The sequence below is a fragment of the Myripristis murdjan genome, chromosome 9 (assembly GCF_902150065.1).
Source record: "Myripristis murdjan chromosome 9, fMyrMur1.1, whole genome shotgun sequence".
In the NCBI taxonomy this organism is placed as follows: Eukaryota; Metazoa; Chordata; class Actinopteri; order Holocentriformes; family Holocentridae; genus Myripristis; species Myripristis murdjan.
This window is the reverse complement of record NC_043988.1, coordinates 10,644,572-10,663,226: the sequence shown is the minus strand read 5'-3', so window position 1 is coordinate 10,663,226 and position 18,655 is coordinate 10,644,572. Positions and strand designations below refer to the sequence as shown.

The 18,655-nt window shown below is 41.5% G+C and overlaps 1 protein-coding gene across 2 annotated transcripts; it reads right to left on the bottom strand.

Moving 5' to 3' along the window:
- Positions 1-211: 211 nt before the first annotated feature.
- ncs1b (neuronal calcium sensor 1b) lies at positions 212-15,721 on the bottom strand. Of its 2 annotated transcripts, XM_030060871.1 has the most exons (11): positions 15,536-15,721; positions 14,336-14,450; positions 13,152-13,294; positions 9,688-9,712; positions 6,653-6,691; positions 5,819-5,957; positions 3,549-3,627; positions 2,900-2,988; positions 2,734-2,811; positions 1,969-2,076; positions 212-1,510 (listed from the first exon to the last, which is right to left on the bottom strand). In XM_030060871.1, the coding sequence occupies exons 3-10, from the start codon at positions 13,213-13,215 to the stop codon at positions 1,978-1,980; spliced, it is 612 nt and encodes a 203-aa protein (XP_029916731.1). In that variant the 5' UTR covers positions 13,216-13,294; positions 14,336-14,450; positions 15,536-15,721; the 3' UTR covers positions 212-1,510; positions 1,969-1,977. The 2 variants fall into 2 exon arrangements, with proteins under 2 accessions (XP_029916731.1, XP_029916732.1); XM_030060872.1 differs by lacking the exon at positions 6,653-6,691.
- Between the last annotated feature and the right edge of the window lie 2,934 nt (positions 15,722-18,655).

Below are 18,655 nucleotides of genomic sequence, written 5' to 3'. Positions count from 1 at the left end.
AATAGACATTCGAGCCATAGCCATTCCACTGATGCATTAAAACAAAACAGTTCCTTGAAATTATTTAACAATTATATGTCTACGTATCTATATGTACATATCTGTATCTATATATTTCTATAGATATATAGATAAATAGATAGATTTTTGTTAATTAAACACAATTTTTTCAAATACAAAGTAAAGATTAAGAATAATCAAAAAGTTAGCCACTTAAATGCATTTTATTCTGTGCTCTTATACTGTTAATCAACAGGTAAATGACATTTATCATTTAGTAAATTATCATTTGCATAAGGCAAAATCCGTGAAGCTGATAAAAACATCTTGATGCTCAGACAGAAATGACCAAAAGTAGAGAAAAAAAGGCAGCATCACATGCTCTGGCTTGTTTAAAACACACAGGACAAATACTAAGTGGACAGTTGCAACCACACAGCTCGCAAAAGCTTTACAACCAGAATTGATGTCTGTTTGTGCCTCTCAATGACCAAGGCTTTGTGTGTACAGAGGGTGGGGTATGATGCTCTCTAAAGAAATAATGAGCCTCAATCCAGATGTCAACTGTGAGGATTTGCTGTGTTGCTTGGTCATGTCATTCAGGATGTGGCTGTGCAACACTGCAGACACTAGACGCTGGAAGTGAAAACACAATAGGATGCACAGACTGCAAACATAGTAAAAGAATCCATACAAAATGCCCACTCCTTCAACTTTCTTCAAATAATAATAAAAAAGCTGTTCTCTCAGGGAAAGGAAACTTCAGAATGTGAGAAGAAAAAGCAATCCCTTACATTAATGCTGAAAAATACAGTGCAATACATTTTAACACCTTTGATAAAAAATAAAACTCCAAGTCTCATTCCATTTTTATGAAGAAATTCCAATAAACGCAGCAAAGCATAAAATAAAATATTACAATCATATTTACATTATACAATATACACTATACGGCTTTGTAACATAAGTTAGTGTTCACACTCTCAGCAAGTAACACATTTTTTTTTTCCAGATGCTCCCAGCTTTAGAGTCTCTTCAAGTGGCAATGAAGCAGCACAGCACAGCACAGTTCTTCTGAGCAGTTCATATGCATCTCCAGTTGAATGTGAACAAGACACACGACACCATCGCCAAGGCAGTTCAGTTCCTTGGATTGTCCATGGTATAACCACAACTCCTCGCTTGCAGGAATGCTCTTAATACGCAGTCCACAACATTTAAGGGCGTACGCAGTGCCACGTTGTTTTAGAAGCACATATAATGACAGAGGGATTGCTGACATATTTTACTTCTCTCTCACACCAGAGGATATAGATTTGTTCACAATCCTTAGTAGAAATGTAGATGTGCAGCTACTGACACAAATGCCATACGGGCGTGCGACAAAAACTTCACGCAGTCAACTTCCAGGTGAGCAGTTACACGGGAGACCATGTGAGTTCCTCCCATTACAGGTGAGATGGTGCTGGATTGGCATTTTATGCACTGGAGAATGCCGAGTCGGATGCATCTGAGGAATTATAATAACAATCCCATTGAGCAGATTATGACAAGTGGTGTCTCTCGTGCACTCTCATAACATGCAAGTCATTTTCTAAACAGTGCTACTGCATTGTAAAAACACGTCTTCACAAGTTCACTTCACAGTTGACAACACGTTGAGCGGGACAGCAGCAACAATTGGCAGTGGCCAGTGCAATAAATTATTAGGTGGTGGGAGGAGACAGACACTCAGCTTTGCAAGACTATTTGATTGCCAGCAATCAAGCAGGCCTTTTGAATAATTCATTAGAACAAACTGGGAGATGACAATGCCTTCTTCACTTATGTTTTCAGCCCACAGGCTGAATTTGCTTTCTTCTAAATGTTCCTCAGGCAAAACAAGAATCATTCAGTATCATCTTAGAGTAGAAGCATGGCCTCAAATTGGAAATAATCAGTCACTATATCATTTGTACCCACACTCACCTTGCCTCACTACACAAGTCCATCATAGAGTGACAATGCCTGAACAATAGAGGGATCTGCCTTTGAACCCTCTTGAAACTCCTGCAGAGTTAGCTTGCCATCTGCATTCTGGAAGAACAACAGAGGACACAAATGAGAATGAAGCCCATTAGCTGATTGGAAGGCTTTTACACTGTTTCACCAGCAGGGGGCAAACGTGGTTGTCAAGTAAAATGATGTGTCACTTCTGTTCCACACTGTTGGACTGATCTGGTTCAATGCACTTGGACGGTAGCCCTTCTCCTTCACAAATACAAATGACTGAGTACTGCTGTGTTGTACGCCTAGTCCAATGGGCTGATCTTGGCACTAGTTGGCATGCAGCTGACAAACACACCCAAGCAGGCTCTGTCTCATCTTTCACTAAAGCCAAGTGGGTTCTGAGAGCTGAGGGACTAGGCATTAGAGCTGCGCTTTGGTGGTGGAGGAGACTATCTATGATGTTTATAGACTGCAGGCACTGTTAGTGACGCTGCGATGGCTACAGCTAACAGCTCTAAACTTAACATTGTCTGCATCAGAGCCCCAAGGGTGGCAACAAAGGCACATTCAGTCTTCCTCAACGGTAAACTAATAGCCGCTAACGCACTAGAATCAGCGTATTATTGGAGAGTGAATGTTGAACTATGGAAAATAACAAGGAAGCAGTTCTGTAGCAACTGCAATTGTCAGTGTGTTTATTACTATAACCTTGTGTGTTACGATTTAGACATTGCACACACTAACCTTGTCCATCATCGCAAAAATACGGTCCACCCGCTTTTCTGGTGTGTTCTCTTCCTCTGGCAACTCCACAGTGTTCCCCTGAGAGAAAAAACAAAACCAAAACATTACAATAAACAGCTTTTCATTCATTCATGTCTCAAATATCAAATTGTTTATTGTAACTTACCACCATCTGATAAATGGCATCTACAATGTTCAACATCTCATCACGAGTGATGTAGCCATCGTTATCAAGGTCATATAATTTAAAAGCCCCTGTATGGAGAAAATCATTGAAAAAAAGATGAGTTTTACCCATTAATTGTGGCTTCAATCTTTAAAGCCTTTTTTGGTAGGTGGCACAATACTGACAATACCCTCAGAAAGTTCCTGTGACCCCAGCATTATCTGTTCACACTAATTACAATGTGCTCAGACAATGTTTTATTTCTAAAAGCTACAGAAATCAAGCCACTCTTTTGAAACTCTCAGTAACAGCAACAATATACAGGCAGGCAGCATGGCTTTGAGTGACTGTGTGTCTGCTCAATGGTGATGGTGACTGTTCATTTCAATACAGCAATCAGACATTGCTACAGACAGTTTAGTTTGACCACAAGTTTTTTCTAGAGACACCATTTTAAAGAAAGCTCAGCCCCATATGGGGTCCTGACCTCAAGTTTGCAAAAACCTGCTTGTCTAACAATCTTTTATTTGCTGTCCTCTAGGAGCCCACCGACTGTCTTTGTTATGCAATGCATAACAATTAACCCTAAATCCTGTCATTCAAGTGTCGAAATGCACTTGGGGGAGGGGGGGGGGGGTCATTTACTTACACCTCAACTTCTCATCCAGAGTTCCCCGAGAGGTAACTGACAAGGCCTGGATGAACTCGGAGAACTCGATGCGTCCATCCTACAGATTGGCAGGCAGGGAGACCGACAGAGAGAAACAAAGAGAGAGACAGAGACAGAGACAGAGAATGGCCCTGAGACAAGCTGAACCTCTCACTTCACACTTGCTGTACTTTCAAGAACTCCTTGCTCTTTCATAAACTCCTTTTCTGTATTCTGCTGAAAACGGGGCCAGACGTTTGCTCCAAGTCAGCTGCTATTTTCTGCCCTACACCTGGCTCTCTCCTGAGGCTGAAATATGTCACCTCTGGTCATTAGTAAGATGGATGCAACTGGTTCATAGTTTGAAAGTTATACTGCACAAATATACAGCCACGGTATATTTGGGCCAAAGATGTTTCACCCTTTTCCGATGATTCTACATCATGAACAGTCTTCTGAGATAACTTTGTTCACTACTGTAATAACAATATTTTATCCTGACGCTTCCTCTAATCTTTGTTAGAATAGCACACACAGCATCCTACCACAGCAGATCAACATTTAAAAAATTACCCTGCCAAAGTTGTTGCCAGCAGTGTTTTGGTGTGAGGCCTTGAATTGTACAGCAAATAGACATGAACTGAAACAGAAAAATACATACAAAATGAAAAACCCTTACAAAAACTGCTATTTCAGATAAACTCATCATGGTATGAACTCAAAAATGAGATTCATATGATAAGTGGAAACTACAGTTTTTAGCTGGATTATTTAGCATGCAAAATGACTTTGTGGTATTGCAATAATTGCAAGTTAATAAATTCATATTCCCCGTATGGGCTGGGATTGCCTGACAAAGGTTTTTTGCCTGCATCCTACTGGCACAACAGCCAACCTGGAAGCACTACACCTGAGAAACAACACAACTCTTACCAAATGCTCTTAAGGGCCTCAGGGTCAGCTAACTTTATCTCTACCAGACATCTGACCAGTGCTAAAAAGAAACTAAAAAGTCAGAAAAACAATTAAGATCATAGAGTTCTCTAACTATAGGGTGCCTAACACTACAGAGGGTCATAGATAAACATCAGATAGAAGGGTTGTGTGATCTCCTGAAGTCAAAGCCTCTTAACCAAAGTCAATAAACCACTGGGGTGCTCACCGACCTACCAGTAGCTGTTCATCTACAGCTTATCTTCCACAACAGAATTTGAATTATCCTGTACAATTGCAGTTGTGTGGGGTTCCTCTTCTTAAGCCTAGTTAAGCTGTGCTTTATCATAATATCCTCAAATCCTGCTAAGGAGACGACAAGGAAGAGTTTCATTTCCATGTAAGATATGCACCTTTTGAAAATCGAGGCACATGCTCTTACAAATTGATTTGCCGGCATGAATGTATGCCATACTATTATTCCAACTATTGAAGATAAGAATCATATGCACATCATTGCTTGTAAATTTGTCCTTTTTGAAGACAGCATCATCTCTGTATTTGAAATACTGAGTGATGATTTTAAGGCAGCAGAATGTTTCTCAAATGTGTATCTGGTGTCTTTATTGAAAGCCTTCAAATGCACGCAGAGCTTTCTTGTTGGTCAGAAAAACAGCAGATTCTTGTTTATCTTAACCTTATACTTACGAAACAATCAGTCCTCTAAACAAACACAAAGATGCTGCAATATATTTTCATTTTGGAATACATTATGCATGATGCATGTAATTAAAAAAAAAAATTCAAACAGCAAATTAGACTGCACAACACACGTCCATGTGTTTATGCATCTGCTTATTATAGTTCCATTAAGCTGCGGTCTAGAATTTCAACATGTTTGAGTGTACAAAACACTTCATTTTTCTAAACAGCCTTTCATCTCAAGAGGTTTGGATGAATAAGGTTCTACTGTACACAAATGGGAAAGCATGCAATTCACAAAAGCAAAGAGTAAAAATGCCCAAACTTTAAAATAATTTAAGCAGCACAATGAATAGGCTTTCTATGCTTGTTTTGAGCAAGATTTGGAGCAAAGCATCATGTCATCCTTTCATTGTGTGCAACCTCCCGCCAGCCAGAAAGACGTCGCTCTTGTTCTCATGCACTGGCCTGACGACGAGGCTTTACAGACACTGTCACATAACTTCCCTTATCTAGCGACAGCCCCAGGTAACAAGCCAATCTGAAAACCATGTTTTTATCAACTTTACATAACAGAGGAAGGTGCATATCTTGCAATATCGTACAGGAAAAGTGAACAGAATTAGATTAAAAACCTTATTTTCATCAAAGACGTTGAAGACAAAGGAGGCAAACTTGGTCGGATCTCCAAAAGGGAAAAACTGCTTATATATCTTCTGGAAGCCCACAGCGTCAAGCTGTCCGCTTGGACAATCCTTAATAAAGCCTTTGTACCTAAAAATAGTGACACAGACATAGAAGAAAATTCATTCAAGGGTTAAAAAAATGTTTCATTCATAAAGAAAAGAGTATTTAGAATCAAGACAAAACTGGAGATCAGTTAGTGATAAATTGATGACTTTCACTCCACTCACTCCCTCACTTGCACAGTAGGCATTACTGATTCAGTCTGATAGGGTATATTATGATCAAAAAGGTACAGTGCAAAGCTATTTGTCTCGTTAGCAGATAAGACGATTGCCCTAATCCAATACCAGGCCCAGAGAGTGTTTAACTCTAATCAAATTAGTCTCCAGCCCTCTTTTGATAATATGCATAGCTGATAGATAAGTCTCTGAGCTTCCTCTGGCCCCTGGAAATGACATATCTAGAGAGTGACTTAACATCTCAGTTAGCCTAAAAATAGAAGCCTTTCATAAGCAATTTGAAGTGCAGTCACTCCAAGGTAGGCAATTTCCTTGTGTGCCTAAATAAAGAAACACTGCATTAGAGTCTTCTAACAAGACTGTAATGGTTCGGGGAGTGAGGAGGAGAGTGTTAGTGAAAATGAAAAGAAATGCTAGATGAGCTGTTGAGGAAGAAAGACGAGATAGCCAGAGAAATAACCCCAAAGTTATTAAAAAAAAAACCATAACAAAACAAAAAACAATATTTCCTCTTTATCACCAGCGAACGTGATGTATACTCACATTGGGAGCATTACTTGTTTGTCTGTGATTGAGTCAAGGCTGTTGAAAATAAGGCAAGGCTGTAATAAACGCCTTAGAGACAGTACTGGCATGAACAATGGAGCCTAGGACAGATCTCCTCCGCTCACACTTTGGCTCCTCACTTCTTCAACGTTTTACTTTTAATCTGCCTCATAGATAATGAAGCCATGCTCCACAGTCAAAGAGATGGAGAGAAGCTCTAAAGACCAGCTCAGAGCCTCTCTCCAAGTACAGTGAGAGGAGAAAAGAACCATGTAATTCTTACATTTCCATTATCTGGAGATACGCTGGGAAATGAAAGCCAAGCTCACTACAATGAGGAATTCAAACTAATTGGTATTCGAAGTTCAAAACACACAATGCATATCATAATCCAAAGATGACCCATTTCACCTGATTTTTTAGACCTTTTCTCCATGCGAACATGGAACATCCCATCAGGAAGCCAATACATTATGTGTAATACAATTTTAATGCACAATTCGAAGTGACCCTTTCTGGTAACCAGAATTGTAGCCATGCTGAATAGGAAATGTGTCATCAAATAGTAAGGTCTTAACATTTGTAATAAATATGTCATCTGCCAACTAGCAGACTCACAAATAGTCAGTGTCCAGCTCCTATTTAGCAATTTGATGTGGGTTAAAAACTTCCACATCCATTTTGTCATTTGATTTATGAAGTGCTTCCCTAAATTCCCATCACCCAAATGATAATCTTTCATGTTAGCCAGTCCTACGGGTCACATGATTTCTTTAGGACCTTCACTGAAATGCATCTATTTTTCTAGTAGTTTGACCCTTCCTTGTTTTTTTTTTCTTTCTTCTTATTTATACTGACCATGGTGACAGGTGCTTACAATGCTGACTTAAACTGTGTGTAAAAGCAGACTATGCAGTTTAAAACAGGAGGGCACACCATTTTGTTTACTACTGATAAAAATGAAGCTGAGCAGGGATAATTAAAACCCCTTAACGTCAAGACTATTAACCCGTAGAATTCATGTAAAACTTTTAAATGCCTGTCATGACTCTAACATTTTGATGTAAATGTACACAAAAACATTAATAATGCAGCAAAATGCTCTAATATTTTGGGTTATGATGGGGTAAAGAGTTGTTCTTACTCATCACAACAATGTGCTGTGCCCTCCCCTTTGAATCTGCGTAGTCTGCCTTTAATATACTGCATGTGGAGTAGCACACGCAGTAGGCACACACTGTAGCGGGTGCTGTTACCCATCCAAAAATGCTTGCTAAGTGTCATCTAACTGTAGGCTTAATGTAACTACTCTGCCCACTGCACTCACACGGACACAGCAGACCTGTGATACTGTGCATCAGACCTCACTAGGGAGCCAGCATGAAGATAAAGTATTTATTACTGGCAATAGCTTCTACAACTTGGCATCAATCATGGTGGTTGCTAAAGAGTTGTGCAGGATGTTTCTCTTGCTCCTGTCTAGTTGGCAGGAACATCACTGCGCTATGGCATTTTGTTATTGATTTCAGGTGAGCCCCTAGCATACTAATGATGTTCCCTTAGAAGAGAATTAGAATGGAGAACAAATTTAATGCACAACACAGGCATTTATCTAACCCTGCTAATACTTCTGTGTATGTGCCTGTGCTCTAATTACACGCCATCTGGCATTTCCCCTGGTAAAATTCCCTCTCATCCCTCACACTCAGCCTTGTTGACTGCTGATGATCTTCAAGTGAGGACTCATGCAAAGTTTCCTTTGTGTGAAAGACGGTGACAGTGTGATGGCGAGCTGGCTGCACAGCCGGAGGCGGTGGGGGGTATTCCGCCCCAGTACACTCCAGCAGCCCCAGAGACAGGCCGGCTCAGAGGCTCTGGACCTGCCAATGCCCAGCGGTCTCTAATGCTGCTGCTGCTGCTGCTGCTGCTGCCACTGCTGCTGCTGCTGCTGCTGTATATAGCTGTGAACGTGCCCTGGCTCCTTCCCCCCATAACCCTCTAACTGGGGGCATGAACAGCAACGAGCTCAAGAGGCACTGCTCTTTTCATGCATGCAGAATTAGGTCATGAAAGGCAAAGCCAAAGCTGGAGAGCTGAAGTGTGAACAGGGGAGAGTGATCACTGTATTACAGTGCTCCTTTCTTCTGATACAGGCTATTCTTTTTTCATTAGCAAAGAAACAATAGCCTAGAAGCAATGTACACTGAACAAAAAGGAGTACTGCACTCAAGCTTGAATCATCTCTTTAATGAAGATGCATTGCCTCTTACTTTATCCATGTGCCTGTGGCTGACAAATTATGCCTTTGGGAAAACATGGAGAAATGCATACCTAATCAGTGATCAGTCCCTGAGCAGCCCCTGCTCTGTCACTTGCCCTAGCTTGAGGTGTCTCACTTACATTAATGTGTTTAATCTTGACATAAATACATATTACAGTAAGTACAGGCTCAGATCAGAAAAGGGAGAGACCTTTGCAAGATGATGCTAGTGCGGCTCACACAAATTCATGGTGTCAATAGCTATCTGACAGCTAGGATCACTAATTGACAGCATTACGGAGGCTCAGCCGCCTTGTAGTCATTAAGTGCCTGAGAGTAAGGCAACCTTTTGCCCCCTCCATCCCTCTGTTATCGGAATCAGTCCTCTTGCAAATACAGCAAAAAGGTTGTTGAGGAATGCATCATGGACGTGTTTGTATCAGTGTTATCAGCCTTCAAAGTCACTCAGTCTCAGTATCATCAGCCTTCAAAGTCAAAGTTCTATTTTCAGAGCTCATCTGTCTTCAGGGCAGTGTAAGGAAGATGACTGCCGGCTTCAAATAAACTATCAAACAAACATGAAATAATCTATCCGTGGATTTCTTAAACTAAATCCTGGGCAACAAATATCAAAGTGGGTTTTTGCAAGTGGGTCAAGATAAGGCCCTTGCATCTTGTGAGGTTTGCCTGAGAAGATACATATCCTGGGCTATGACGAGCTTCACATCAGAGATGAAAGAATTATCATGAAAAATGAATGCTCTCAACTTACCACTGCTGTACCTCTTTCTCTGTAACTGTAAAAGAAATACAAAGTGACATTAGTTTAGATTAAAAACTTTTGCTTGCCTAGAGAAAGCTTGCTATTGTTAGATGCAAGATTAAGTACCAAGTAACAACATCGTTGATCATCTTGGCCTAATCCTTTCTTACAGCTATTTTCTAACTTGACCCAAAACATGAAACAGCATCAATATGCAATCAAAAGAAAATGCCCTACATTTAGTTGAGTTTATGATTCACCAAGAACAATTGCAAGATACTCTCAAAGAAGGCGAGCTAATAATTTATCTTACTGAGTATAGTAGTGGACAAGTGTGATTAAACCACAGGGAACAACAAAAAGACAAGCAAGGTTGAGGGAATGAAGGTCAGCAACAGATTTAAGTAAGAGAACAGTTTGGGAGGCAGGATGTGTTATCATGCCCACACAAGCATTATTCTCTGCCAGTATCTAATCAACCAATCCCTCATGGCTCCCGCTTGCCTCTTTACTCTCTCTCAAGTAACCAAAGCAATTTTCGTCCTCTCAACCCCTGGGGTTTCTACTGAAAACAAGGGCTGGAAATCAATGGCATTAGTTTAACCAGGTGGTCCTCTGAGAGGCTTTCTGAATGCCTGCTGTTATAAGTCTGAGGATAGAGGCCTTCCATAACCCCCTCTGTTGAGCCTGGGGTAAAACAAGGGGCTTTTGTAGCCATAAATACAACAACAGAAGACTAATCTACGGTTCATCAATATTGTAATGTTTAACTGCGGAGAACCTCGTAGTCATGGTTACTATAATGGTACAAGTTCAGGCCTAGACTTCTGCTCACGACAAACAAGTAAAGGCCATTTTCTGTGGAAAATTACAGCTGAATCCAAGGAGACAGGAAAACACAGTACATTGATCCCCTTTAGCTGACATACTACTTGGGTGATAAGAGCGATAAAAGGTGCATCATCAAGCCTTTGACCAAGTAAGCTCATTTACAAAACACTTTCATATATTATGTGTTACTATTGCAGCTCTGGAGCAGAATAATACAGAGGCTATACAATAGAGTAGCCATGCCAGGTAGCCTATGCCTGCATACATCCTGGCCTAAATTTGCTTTGCTCAGCGTTTCACCAAGAAAGCCATCATGTGACCCATTCCTAGGCAATAAATGTCAGGGTCAATCTCACGACTGTCAGCCAAGCCAAGCTACCATTAAATTGGCCTGAAAAGTCAATGCAGTCAAAAATTGAGGCAATTTACCATGGCTACGGTTTAATAAAAATTTATTACATAACTCTGTCAGATGCAATGGGCAGTAATGCAATCAGCCTATGCAGGAAGGGAGCAGGGCCCGCTCTCTGCCTGTTGGCCCTGCAGGGTCTGCAGGAGCACATCCAGCTTGCACTCTGTCACTGTGAGCCTCCTCCACAGCTTACAAAGTCATCATGCTAATACATAGGCCTAATGAGCATCCTGCAGTCATTTTAATAGAATTGCTGGTCTTCATTCCTTGTGGGGCTGGAGCAGTCATTCGGAAAAAAAACATTTCTGGGTTGAGTTTAGTCTCTCTTTAAGCACAGGTAATATTCCAAAGATATCCAACACTTCATAGCTGCAGTCTTTGCTTAGCTTAGTGTTGTTTTGAGCCAGGCAAGGCTAAGTGTTTGCAATGATTAATAGACAAAGTAATAATGATTAGCTTATAAAGATGTTTCAGCACTTTGGGAAGTCCATTGTCTACAGAGAAAATAAAAGGACATCTGAACTCCGGCAAGCCTAACAGGCCCAGTTTCTTTTGCCTGGCCTTGTTGGCTCCCTGTTAACAGAGGGCCTCATTTGCCAGGGAAAAAAAATTGACCCTACTTGTCTTACCACTAAAACAACGAGGCACAGAGGCATTGAGACATTTACCAAGTCCCCAATCTGTCAAGTACCAAAAGAAACACTTGACTAAAACGGAAGACAAACCTTCTCATGGGAGAGCAAGGGAAAGAGGCAATAGGATGAAGGCAGAAATTATAAAGAGTCCCCGTCAAGCATGAGCAGAACAAGGAACAAGGGAGAATGATCATGCTGGGAGAGAAGGCTTGGTGCCCCTCTCAGTGATGCTAACCAGATAAGATCCTAATTATACTATTCCATTCCTTGCTCAAAGAGGGCAATTAGGGGATAAAGACGGAGAGAGAGGGTGAAAGGGTAAGAGAGAGAGAGGGGGAGGGTGTGAGGGAGGTACTGAGAGAGGGAGGGAGAGAGAGAGAGAGAGAGAGAGAGAGAGGGAGAGAGAGAGCCAGAGAAAGAGAGAGTAAAGGACAGCAGCAAACAGCCAAGCCCAGCATGAAGCCCAATCTTCCTCCACAGCAATTTCCTGCCACAACAGCCTTCCTTGGTTCTGCCATGGAGAGACCCACTACACAAATAACACTGTCATTAAGCAGCCATTGGCTGTCAACCTCCACCCACACCTGCACACTGTACTGCTCAAATACTAATATTGTGCTCCAGGAATAACACACGCATGATTAATATATTGTTTCTTGAGCAGACATCTGGGTAACAATCAATGTGACGCCTGTTCAGATATAATGAAAACTAAAAAAACAGTGGGAGGGAGGGGGCAGTATTGTTGGAGGAAATTGTCATAAACGGTTCAATAAAACCGTGGTCAATCTGCGATGTCTTGCCGAGTCAACAGGAACAACAAAGTCCATGTACATGTTGATGTCATGAATAAGACCTGAGTCATTCCCTCTCTCCAGCCCACCTTCCCTGTCACCCTCAAAGATATGCTGTACCACAATGCAGAAAGGCCACATACAGTATATGCCATCACAGTATGTGGAACACAGCATGAATTGATTCTGCCACTTGTTATACAGCATGTACAGTACCAATCCCTCTTCCACCTCTTTATTTAGATAGATAGATATAGATAGATAGATAGATAGTCAAATTGTTTAAGAGCTCATAAACTGAACTGCATATGAAAACTGAGACTGTGATCCAAAGCAAATCCCCAGCTTGATAGCTTATTCAAAATCTCCAGCATCTCGATGTTCATAAATCCCTTCAGCTTGATTTAAAGATGCTGATTACAACTTCTGCCAGACCTGAACCAGTCACAATTTGTTACACAACATCGAAACATAATTTTAAATCAAACGGGCAGCCTACTCCCAGCTGACATTTAGTTTGTAGCACTGTTCTGCAGATAATGAGAATCCGTCTCTGAATCTCAATTCGTACCAGCAGGCAGGACTATTGACTACACTGTCAATGTGGAACACAGAGGGCACAGAAATTGCAACGCCTGAAAATATGCTGTTTATTCATGTCACACATTCTCCTCATGTAATAATGATTTTTAGCTGTGGAAAGACTGTTTTCTTAAACCTCGCATAGACCTGCTGAAAGTGTGAGTACTACTTGCTCCAATCTATAGAATTGTAAAAAGGAAAAGACATGAAGGTACTCACAGTAGGTTTTCCGTGTCAACTCCTCCACCACCTCTGGTTTGAGCTTGCTGTTTGATTTCCCCATGATTGACACCTCTCCTCCACACCTCCGGCTCCACCTTGGCACGCAGCACCTGTTACTACCTCCTCTCCAGTTTGTTTCTCTGCCAAACACATACACAAACGTGGGCCAGTATAGGCGCAATGACAACAGTGATTTAAGAGAAAAGCCCTTGTTTTTATTTGGCTTCGGGCGGTAAAAAATGTGATCCCTGCTCAAGCTAAGTAAGTCTAGTCATTCAGTTTAATAGTCCACTCGGGATGTGCTCATGATGTGCTCAGTCGTCAGCCTTGACACTCCAGACAGTCAAGTCAAACCCCAGGGGCCTTATGAAGAAGAGCCAGCAGGTTGTTGAGGCTATATGAGTGCCTGTCTGTCTGCCTCATTTTCTTCACACCAGTCCATGGGCGACGAGTGGCGTTTGGATGCGTTGCTACACGTCCTTGGATACGGGAGTCACTCAGTAGCTGGGTAAAGCATGCTCACTGCCTCACAGTCACTCTCTGTGCTTCTCACTCCTCCTTTCTCCTCCTTTCTCTCTGTCCTACCCCTCCTTTGCCATCGCTATCTGTAGTGCTCTGGGTAACTTACTGTAGAAAAGAATCCTCCCTCTTGACAGCTGAGATAAGGAGGTGTGTAAAGTAAAATACAATGAACACAGCTTGCCTCGGATACGCCCTTTTGCACCCTGCACTCCCTCCAAGCGTGAACTCTAATCCCTGGAATTTATACAGACATTACAATTTAAGGAAGGCAAAAAGGAGCAGGTTTGCGTAATAATTTATGAAGCGCAAAAACAAGCCAGTCTGCGCAGTTCTACAGCTGTAGCGGTACATGTAAGCCAAATAGAGGAAAGCAGATCTGGTCCTGCTCTTAAAATAAGCATGTGAGCTGTCTACCACGCTTATAGGCGGAGGGATTTAAAGACTGACAGTTCTCTTTTCTCCTCCATTCTGACTCATAATTCGCCCTCCTTCCTGGCCTCACGGCAGCACGGCATGGTGATTTCCTCCTCTCTGTCACAGCGGACAGGAGATGAGGGATAATGGAATTTCTTTGTGTCACCGGCCTGGTGTCGGCATGCCCTGATGCTGAACCACGCTGACTGAGTGAGCCACAGAGTAGGAAAGTATGTACTAGGCACCTTCACTCCAAACATCTGCTGTTTTCTGTGTCTGCGGCCAACGCTGTCCTTCTCAGGCATGCCACGCTGGTACTCAGCATCTTGTGTCCTGCTGTCCCTGGGTAATGCTCAGACACTATGAAAACAAACAAACAGCAGTTATACAAAGGTGGGATGGCAACGGCGCCTTAAGCTCTTGTGGACATGGCCTGTGTGTGCCCTAACCTAGAACCACAGCAACAAGAGCACTACACTGGCAATATACTCAAAACAAACAAGTGACCTTTTTTTGTCTGCACTGAGCTCTGTGGCCAACAGGCAAGGCAGAAATTACAGCAAGAGTGATGGTTGTGCCACAGCTGGGTAAGTGCGGAAGCACTCTCTTAAGCCAAACTGAATGTGATGTTCTTATTTATATCTGTATTTTACAATTCCTTATTTGCCCTTTAACTCGTGCTAAGCTCATTGCCTCTAATGCTTTTTACATGTCAGACTCCCACTCCCGAGCTCCTTTTTGTGTGTCTGATGTGAGTGTGTATGTAAGGTACATCACTATTTGCTTTTAATCTAATTGCCCCTCAGGGGGTAAATAAAGTGCTTTGAATTGAACTGAGCAGCTCCAAGTGAGCACAGTTTGAAATGACAGGCGAATTAACGGCATGTCTCTCAAAAAAATCTTCTTAAATTAGTTAGGAATTTAGTTATGAAATTGGTAATACTACCACTACTAACATCAACATCATCAACAACAAAATCAATAATAATAATAATAATAATAATAATAATAAATTATGATAATACTAACAGATCAGTGAATCCAACTAGAAACAGGTGGCAAACAACCCTGATAAAAAAAAAAAAAAAACTGAAGTACAAGAGGAGAGGAAAAACAAAACAGACACACACTTATCTGCTAAATGTACAATAAATGCAAGAGTGAACTGCGACACAAAGTGCATTGCTTTGTTCCCATGTCCACAATGGGAGACGCATGCAGTGGCGGCAGCAGCAGGTGGGATGTTGCCTTGCAGTGCCATAGCAACACACAGTTTATATGGCTACTGTACGGCAGCTACAGTACAGAAAGCTCGCTGCTCACTGTAGCCGCAGGAACGGCTACATGTCCACGCCGTTTCCTGGCTACGGACTAAACAAAGACACAAAAATTACTTGAGAAACTTACTAGACGTGTTTCAGGGGGACGCTAAGCTTCTGTTTTACCTGTGTTTTGAAGCTGGAAAGTAGCCGTCCCGTGGGTCCCGAAGCGGGGAGCGGGTGTCCAACGTTGTCTTCCGCCGAGTTCCGGAGCGACTGGCTGCTGCCTGGATGTGGATGGCCGTCCGCGCTGCTCTGATGCCGCCGTCAGGGAGTGACGTTGCTGGCCACGACCAATTCAACTCGGTGCAAGAGAGACTGACGTCGCGCCACCACAGGGCACACTACTTTTTTTCTCTCCGTAGGCTTCACTGGGTATTTCACGTGTCATCAGGGGTGTAGTGGAGGGTGAACCCGCCTCAGCTCAGTTGTTGACCTTTTAATACCCATATTTTATATGTTTATGTTTAGTAGGTTACCCATCACTGACTGCCTTGTTTAGGGGGGAAAAAACGGGTGTTAGCGGTTTTGATTATTTTGCTTGCTGTGCGGCTGCTTAATGATGATCAACAACTGGGGATCCTATTACTACCTTAGTCAAATGTGGCCTTTTTTTTTTTTTTTTTTTTTTTTTTTTTTTTTTCAAATAAACCAAGCCAATGAACCGGAAAAAGCAATTGCAGCACCTAATAATCCCCATAAGATCCCTACTAATTGCTAGGCTATACGATCCCAACTCCTATGGGGACTTAAAAAAAAAAAAAAAAAAAAGTTAATAAATAAATAATTTGTAAATACCCAGAAATGGAGTTTCATGTTCTTTTTTAAGGCTTCACATCACGTCAAACATTATCTTGATTGCCTGTATTACATGAGGGATTGAAGTCCAGTGTTGTGACAAATTGAGATTGCCGTCTGAGTTCATAACAGTTGTGGTCTAATTTTGCAATCATGAGCATTGCTTATTAGCATTCTAGTTCCATCATGGAGTCAAATACATGATGCCAACAGATGTTCAGTTATAGGATTTGCCCATTGACAACTGCCACATTATAAGCCTATAGCCCCAAAAGGATCTCTCTGGCCATTCAAGGGAGGGTGAAAAGTGGATGTTAGGGATCTAAATGTAGTGTGCCTGACTTGGCCAGCTTAGTATTCACTGCCCTTCTCTGCAGTCCCTTATTGCAGTCAACTGCAGTTACAGTTGTCTCACAGGAATAGGATGAGCAAGACTGAGCATGGAAGAAAGAGGCCAAGCAAAAAATGGGGTAAATTAAAGGAAAATTCCTAATCTTTTTCACGTGACAGCCCTGAAAGTAGTCTTAGACCCAGATGAAACTGGAGGGAATAGCTCGGTTCTTTAGGCAGTGCCTCACAAACAGCAGCAACAGTCAGCTACAGCTATGGCTAAATGAACAGTTGGCAGAGATTAGAGAGGAGGATAATTCCCAAACACAGTTTACCTGCTTTATATTTGCAAAATGAAGTGTACAGGCTGATGCCTATAAAATAAATCTGTATTTTTTGTATTCTAAATACACTTCATACATCATCAACATCAAACTGATGTAAGTTACAAGCGATGTGGGGCATTTTTAAAGGAAAAGATACACATTCATGGTGTAATTTAACCAAGAATTACAGGTTGAAACAGGTCACAACTGCCACCGTGACTCATATTCCCGTTTTGCTCATTTCTTTCATTGTTTCTTTCATTTGACTATTGTCAGGGCAACAAACCATTTTGATAGTCTGGTACATAAAAAAATGGCAGATACTAACAAAGTCACCCACCTTACTCCTCTGTCTGTCTCTTTGTCTGACTTTTGTATTCTACAAACACAACATATAAAAGAAAATACATTTGAACTGCTACTACTCCCTGTACTTAGCCGCAGATATGTGTCCATCCATTACACAGCATACAGCCTCCCTGAGGGCTCTTCTGTTCTCACTATGTATAACTATCGTATGCTGACATATGCTAAAACAACTTCAGGACTGACCGAGGAAAATTACTGTTTGGAAAATCAGAATATCCTTTGCTATCACTTTCAACACCCTGGGTATGGCATTACAGCCTGGAAAGCAGCCGTCCCAGGGCAGATATACTGTCAACACTGTATTTGTCTTAATTAGCGCAGAGAACACAAGCAGGTAATAAAATGTCCATCAACAGGAGCAAATATTGCACAGATTCCCTCTGCAGCTTGATTTTACAGATGTGCTTTTACATTACAACTTGCTGAGAGAGTGCCTCATACATAAACAAAGCCAATAACAATTTAGTGCAACATCCATATATTTGTGAAGCCGATGTTATGAGGCTATTTGGTGATGATATTTTTATGCGTACCTGCAGCTTTTGTTCAACATCTGATCAGTCATTGTGACAGTTTTATAAATAGCCAGGCAAGCAACTTTCAACAATAATGTAGCTTTAATGAGTCAGACATGAAAGGTGTGCCTGATTTAAGCAATATCTCCCGGTAGTAACAACTGAAAATAAGTTAAATCAAAAATAGCAGGGTCAGGCCAAGGGCTTTGATCGCTTTACTGTTTGTTACTCAAACTGTCTCATTACTCTGCTTCGCAGGCAGGATTTCCATGTCAGCTGGTCAAATGAATGCCCTTATAGTGTTTTCTAAAATCACTTTGCACATAGACCAATTCATTTTGTCCTAGCATAATAATACTAATCATTATACAGTAAACAGCCCTGTCATCTATAGAAGTAACTGCACACTAAGAGTCTCTGGAAACATGAATCTTCCACAAGAGAGTGACAGATGGAGGCAGCAAAAAAAGGGCAGCAGATGAACGAAAATCATCTCATGTACAAACCAAACCCACTATACGTAAATGGGAGCATGAAAGAATGGGCTTCAGCACAATCCTCTTTAGTCAACGTCTGTAGATGAGTCACAGACCTTTTGGCGTGTTATTAATAACCTTTAATATTAGTGATAACTCATATAATGTACATAAAGCTGCCTCAAAATTATCCAGAAATGTGATTCCTGCCATTCGGGCTTCAAATGCACATCTATGCTCTTGTGGTATGTTGAGAGAACAATAAGAGTTAACTGTGATTAACTTCGATCCAACAACAATTTCCTCCCTTTTCAATCCCTGCAACCCAACATGTTCCTAAGGCGTCATCTGTTGGGCCCACTTGAGTATCCCATATGGCTGTACATGTATAATTTAAGCTGTCATAAATATACAATCCCTGCCCTTCTCTGA

Coding starts and splice junctions, on each gene's coding strand:
- ncs1b (XM_030060871.1), bottom strand. CDS start 13,215: ATGGGGAAATCAAACAGCAAGCTCAAACCAGAGGTGGTGGAGGAGTTG. Junction 9,713..13,151: donor GTTGACACGGAAAACCTACT/GTGAGTACCTTC, acceptor TTTCTTTTACAG/TTACAGAGAAAGAGGTACAG. Junction 2,989..3,548: donor TCTGGATGAGAAGTTGAGGT/GTAAGTAAATGA, acceptor TTCTCCATACAG/GGGCTTTTAAATTATATGAC.